At 57.6% G+C, this 6,382-nt stretch overlaps 1 protein-coding gene across 1 annotated transcript in view; it reads right to left on the bottom strand.

The window, feature by feature from the left end:
• Positions 1–736: 736 nt before the first annotated feature.
• Positions 737–6,382, bottom strand: part of SLC6A11 (solute carrier family 6 member 11) — a 123,585-nt gene continuing 117,939 nt past the window's right edge. Inside the window, exons 13-14 of the mRNA XM_068982886.1 lie at positions 5,993–6,163; positions 737–2,926 (exon numbers count right to left, since the gene is read on the bottom strand). Of these exons, the coding sequence (XP_068838987.1) occupies positions 2,774–2,926; positions 5,993–6,163 (324 nt within the window). The 3' untranslated portion in view covers positions 737–2,773. The remainder of the gene's footprint in view (positions 2,927–5,992; positions 6,164–6,382) is intronic.

Genomic DNA, 6,382 nt, shown 5'->3' with positions numbered 1-6,382 from the left:
CAAGGCAGAGGGCTTCTCCCTCTACGCGCCCCCAGTCTGGAGCGGCACAGGCACCCTTCCGCATGACTAGGAAGGGCAGAAGCACTCAGACAAAGGGCTCTTCCACTTGTCCAAGGACTCCTAGTCCTGGGTCCACGCAGGGAACATGCGGGGTGCTCAATAGAACCCACCGAACACCAAACCCAACCCTGTTTTCCAAAATTTGCAGCCCTCAGCCAACCTGGGGAAACGAATAAGCAAAGTGGGGTTGTGGCTGGATTAGAAAGACAACTCTTGTAAAGCACTTAGCAGACAGTAGCCATTCATTGTATGGTGATCACATGAAAGGCAGTGTGGGCTTCTGAAACAGCCCTGGGTGTTTCTAACTGATAAACCCCTCCGTTGAAACAACCACCCCCAAATATGGAACCCAGACGGTTTTGCAGGAACCTCACGGAAGTCAGAGAACCGGGAGAATCACCCGACGAGTTACAACCACTCCGCCAGGAAGAGCCACAGAGAGTTGGTTCATTTCTTTTAATTTTTAAAAATGAGTAAGCAGACAATTGTGTACCCTTTGAATACCCCATAAAAACGTTCATTATGCAAAACAGTACAACCTTTTTCAGTTTTTAATAATACTGTAAATATCTCAGAAAGGATGTATTGTTTCTAATGAATATCAAAAAGAGTCACCGTGATGACGTTTTGCCTGCCCCCATGTTTCCCTCCCTGCCCCCCGCCCCAAGTTACCCAGATACTAGTAGGAAATTATAAAAAGCGAAGAACAAAAGCCCTCCCTCCGCCCTGGCCCACGAGTCCCGTTAAGTGAGTGAAGTGTTGAGTGCCACACGAGCAGCACGTCCCCAGCGAGGCAGAGGGGCGGTACTTCGGTGACCACGGTGGGTGGGGAATCGGTAGCAGCAGAAGTGGGGAGACCCCGCCCCAGCGTATTGTGAGAAGAGCCAAGGAGGGCAGACGCAGGCAGGGGCTCAGCCAGGGCCCCGATCTTCCTGCGTCCATTTCCGGGGTCCACCGGAGCAGACAGGTCAAGGAGATGCCGGGCTGTGTGTGCAAAAGGGGGAGCCCTGGAACTGGACATCCCGACCTGCCTGGGTGGCGGCGGTGCTTGGCCTCTCTCTTAGCAAACGCGGGCTTCAGACGGGGACTGCTGGGTGCCGAGCAGCTGGGCGTTTGGGTGAATCAGACACGCAGGTTTATTCCAGGAAACTAAATCCTCTGTTTGGAGAAGGCTTGCATTGCCACCGCATAAGACTGGGCACGGAAAGTAGAAGGATAAAGGATGCTCCTTGCCTGTCCCCAGATAACTCAGGATCCAAGTCAGAGGCTCGACATCAAAGCCAATTCAGGAAGAGAGGGACCAGCCAGGGAGGCCCGGAGCAGTGCCAGCTGCTGCCCCAGACCCTGGAGCTGTTCAAGGGAGGGAGGGGATGGGAGCCCAGGACTCCACACCAGTGAGCTCTGAGGCTCCTCAGCCCCTTGGCCAGAGAGGCAGGAGGGCCGGTTCCTGGGGAAAAGGTAGAGGAGAAGCCTTGTGAAGATCCCAGGGCTCTGCTGGTGGCAGGAAGGGTGGGCAGGGACGGGGGGGCGGGTCACAGGAATGCAGGCGAGGGAAGAGGGCAGGGGGATGCCCAGAGGGAGGAGACGAGGTCAGGGGATGAAGGGGCCGGAGGACGAAACCCGGCTCCAGGCCCGACTGCAGCTCTGACCCCGGAGGCTGGTGGGGGGGTCACATGGTGCAGGCCCCGGCAGGGGCAGTGGTAGGACAGACAGCCACAAGCAGGACAGAGCCCAGGAACCATCAGCCAGGTGCCTCCAGCCAGCCTGCTGAGGAGGATGGAGTGGCAGAGCCGAGAGCACGAGCAGATGGCCTGGAGGAGCCCTGCCGTCTGCGGAGCCGAGGACCAGGCTGGTCTCCACGGGAGGGAACCTCTCACGGAGGAAATCAAGCCCCATGGTTTCCAGGATAAACTTGCTTTAAAGAAGGGAGTGACGAGTGGCAAGTCTTCAGAAGAATCCAAGATCAACAGCAGGTCTGCACGCCCAGGAGGCACGCAAAGGATCCCCGGAGAAGTGCAGCCAGGCCAGGCAGAAACCCCCAGAGCTCACCTGACCCAGCTGTCCCCACTGGGGAGACTCAGGAGGGCTGGGAAGAGCCCAGGTCACTCGGTGGGACCAGGGCAGAGGGGGGCCTGTCGCCCAGGAGTCCTGAGTTGGCCGGGATGTTTTCTTCTCTGACACAGCCTCGCTGTCTGCAAACCCACCACTTCTGGGAAGCCCGGGAGGATGGGCAAGGGAGGGGCTTCAGGGGAAGCCTGGAGGCATGGAGACAGACAGACTGGGCTGACGCGGGGCACAGAGGACAGGTTGGTTCAGAGGCTGACGGAGGAGGCAGACGTCGCTCCCACCCGCTCACCCTACAGCCCGAGGATAAAAAAGTCCGGTCCTATGGTACAACTTCTCCCTAACCCCGAGGGAATGCTGGTTACTCCCTCCTCGGATGAGAAGCCCCTGTATAGGGTTATCTCTTCGCGTCGCTACTCTCACGGCAGCTGGGGGGATGGGACAAGGAAGGGGCATGACTTGAAACCAGAGTGGGCACTGCCACCTTAAAATTAACTTGTTAATAAATCCTGTGCAAAAAAACCCCGAAACAAAACAGAAACGAGCAAGCCTCTACCACTAGGTGAAGTACGCGGTTCAGGTGTTCATTTGTACACACGGCGGTGGACGGCAGGGGGCGAGCAGGCGGGACACCGAGGTGGCGGGGCGCTCAGAAGTGCGTCTCCTTCTCTGTAATGGCCGCAACGGCCCCATCGCCCTTGAGTTTGGCGTCACAGTCATTAACCGCCACCGTCCGTGGGCCTGCCCCAAGCGAGCCCCGCATTTTCAGGTCGGCGCTGGGGATCATCAACTTGCGGAATCTCTACACGGTTGGAGAGGAGAAGAGCTGTCTGAGAAGAGCGGCTGTTGGGGTCCCCGGGGGGCCTGCCTCAGCAACACTTCTGGGGGCGGAGGGCCATGGAAACGGCAGGCCGGGCTTGGAGCTCTGCCCTGGGGAATGCGTCGACCTGGAGATCTATTTCCCGCCCCCACCCCGGGACATGGGGACGACAGGGTACCAGCGCTGGGTGAGGAAGGAGAGGATGAACAGAGTTGCCTGCCCTGTACCTGGCCCGCTGCAGGTGACCAGGACGCAGGAGCTATACCCAGGCCGCATCCTTCCTTCCTGGGCAGACTGAGGCTGGCGTCTGAGTCCCTGCTTGGCCTCGCTACGTGCAGGGCCAGTCACCTAACGCCACTGAGCCGTGCTGTCCCACCTGTGAGATGGGCCAGCTGTTCCTCCTGTAGACTCTGCTGTGAGGGTGAGCTACACCACCTCCAGGGCCATTTATACAGTGGTCTCTGCATAAATGGGTATGTTTCCCATAGAAGGCCGTCATCATACCCGTCATCCCCGTCAAGGGAACAGGAGGTGTGTGTCTGAAGATGGAAACATTCTCGCTAAGGCCCCAGCCCCGCAGAGTGGCCGGCAGTGTGCTGGGCGAACGAGGTAGCCATCGTCCACTCTACCCCTGACACACGCTCCTGCCCCTTGATCCTGCCTGCCCCGCTGCAATACCTCAGCCTCATGTGCACATCCAGAAGACGTCAGGCCAGGATTTGAGAGGTCCTTCCTGGGCCTTTCCCCAGGAAGGCTGGAAGGACTTTGGGGTGCTGGTTTCTTACGATCAAGGTCCTGTTTTCATGTTCAGATCCTGCCACGCCTAATAGGCTGGGCCTATTCTGCCCAAGAGGGATTAACCAGCAGGATGCCCCTCTTCCCCCCATAATACCATCATGCGGAGCATCTCCTAGGTGCCAGGCAAGGCGCTAGGATCTTGACACAGGATAGGAGCTGGGAGCATAGGCTCTGGAGCCAGGTGCCTGGGCTGGACTCCCAGTTCCACCGCTTCACTGAGGCAAGAACTTAACCCTCTGCATCTCGGTCCCTCATCTGTCAAAGAGGTTCACAGCGGCACCTGCCTTGAGCGTCATTTTCCTGAGGTGTCCTCAGATTTGTTGACCTGTGCATGGTTCTTAGCATAGACTACCCACCCTCATAGCAACTCTCTGATCCCCATCTTTCCTTCCAGATCCTTCTCACCAGCTGGCAGAACCTTCTGGAAATGCGTGCATGTGTGCTAAGTGTCTTCAGTCATGTCTGACTCTTGACACCCTATGGACTTGTAGCCCGCCAGGCTCTTCTGTCCATAGGATTCTCCCAGGCACGAAAACTGGAGTGGGTTGCCATTTCCCTTTCCAGGGGATCTATTCCCAGGAATACAACCTGCACCACTTACATTCCCTGCACTGGCAGGCAGGTTCTTTACCGCTAGCACCACCTGGGAAGCCCCTCTGGAAATGGAGGGATGTGAATGTGCTGGCAGGGGCCAGCCAGGGCCAAGGTATCCAGGCTCCAGAGCAGCTCTCCTCTGCACACGCCTGGCCCCAAGTCAGAATCAACAACTGCCCTTGCCCTACATTCCCTGCAGGAGCGGAGGACCCGGCCTTGCTCTGGGGGCAGGAGCAGGCTGGAGAAAGGGACCTTCCCTCTCGGCTTGCTCCCCCTGGCTGGGTGCTGGCTCTTCCCTGGGTGGACAGCAGGGCTGGCTGGAGCTGACTCTGGGCTGGCACTCGCCTTGGGGGGCATTGCCACACAGGCCGCACATCTGTGAGACACAGCTCAGCCCTGAGACCCTGGGGTGCTGCACTGGGGCCGGAACCAGGCAAGGGGTATGGGGCATGAAGGCACAGCCTCAGGTACCTGCTCTACCACTCCAAGGCTGTGTGCCCTGGGGTAATTTGCTTTCCCTTTCTGTGCTCAGCTTCCTCACTTGTGACGTGGGGACAGGAAGCACCTCCACCTCACAGGACAGCTGTGAGGGAGGATTCGGCAGTCTACTGACTGTCAACGGCTTAGAGTGGTGTCTGGCACAGAGCACACAGTTAGCAAAAGGGGCATGAAGCTGACTCAGACCTCCTGATCCCCCAGCAGGTGGGAAAGGAGAGTGAAGAGAGAGGGTGTCCAGGCTATGATGGGCTGGGGTCCAAATTCACTAAACAACCAGGAGACCATGGGCAGCACGATTCCATTGGCAGGAAATGCCCCAAAGAAGCACATACAGAGAGATTTCTGGGTCTGGGGCTTGGGACAGGGCTTACTGGGAACAGGCACTGGGAATCTTATGAATACCTAAGAATACATGTAAATAAATAAAAATGTTTGCAAATGGATTTATGGTGATAACAGCACGGCACAGAACACTGCTACAAAAAATATGCCACTGAACCAGAAACGGGTGAAGTTTATGATGCAGAGGACATACTTCAATAGAATTGTTGAAAATGGTCGGTTTGCTAATTCTTGGCAGTCTGATCTCAGGCAAGTGCCTGCATTTCTCTGACGATAGAGGAGATGCAGAACAGAGAGAGCTCTGCATGATGAAGGCACAGGATAGATGCCCCCAGATGGCAGATCCTCTCCCTGCACCCTGGAAACAGGGTCCTTAATGAACGGGATCGACAGGACACCAGGAGCTGACACTTGGCCCCTCTCTCTCCCAAGTCCTGGCTCAAGTGCTGTCCCTCTGGGCACTCCCTGAGTCCTCAAACAACCTCTGCAAGTGAGGGACTGCTGCTGACCCATTTTGCAGATGGGAAAACCGAACTCAGGGAAGGCAGAACTCAGGGAAGCCAGCTCAATCTCCAGGCCTTAGCGCAGCAGTACTGATGAATCCCTGCCGTGGAGGAGCTGGCCAGGCTTCCCCAGGAGACACGTGGAGGCACGTTCTCATCATGCCCGTGGCCCAGATGAGGAAGCGGGAACCCAGAGACTCCCGTGGCCACACTCACACTCACCAGCAGAGCCCTCCCCAGCATAGCCAGCCCCGCCCTGTGTCACACCCCCCGCTGCCCCAGCCTCACTGACTCCTCCTCCCGGGCCGCTCACCTCTGGCAGCGTCCCTTCCGTCTTCCACACCTTGATGCAGACCCAGACCGGGATGCAGAGCATGGAGGACAGGGCCATGAGCCAGCCAATGCCGTAGCCCCAGGCGGGGTAGGTGTACACGTTGTTGTACTTGAGAGGCTTGTATTTGACCAGGAAGAAAATGAAGATGCCCTGCAGAGAGATGGGGAGAGGTCCCTGGGGCGGCCCTCAGCCTGGGTGCGAGCGGCTGGCAGGGGAGATGGTCGACCCTGTGCACTGGCCTCGGAGAGGTGGCACCCTGCCTGTTCTCAGCGAGAAGCACAGGGAACAGGCCTCATAGGTCCCAGGAGACTCTTCTCGACCCCCCAGGAGCCTGATCCCCAGCCTCTAAACAGTCAAAAATTTTTTTTT

The sequence above is a fragment of the Capricornis sumatraensis genome, chromosome 10, assembly GCF_032405125.1.
Source record: "Capricornis sumatraensis isolate serow.1 chromosome 10, serow.2, whole genome shotgun sequence".
NCBI lineage: Eukaryota > Metazoa > Chordata > Mammalia > Artiodactyla > Bovidae > Capricornis > Capricornis sumatraensis.
The sequence above is the reverse complement of the archived record's forward strand: the minus strand, read 5'-3'. Positions and strand labels throughout refer to the sequence as shown.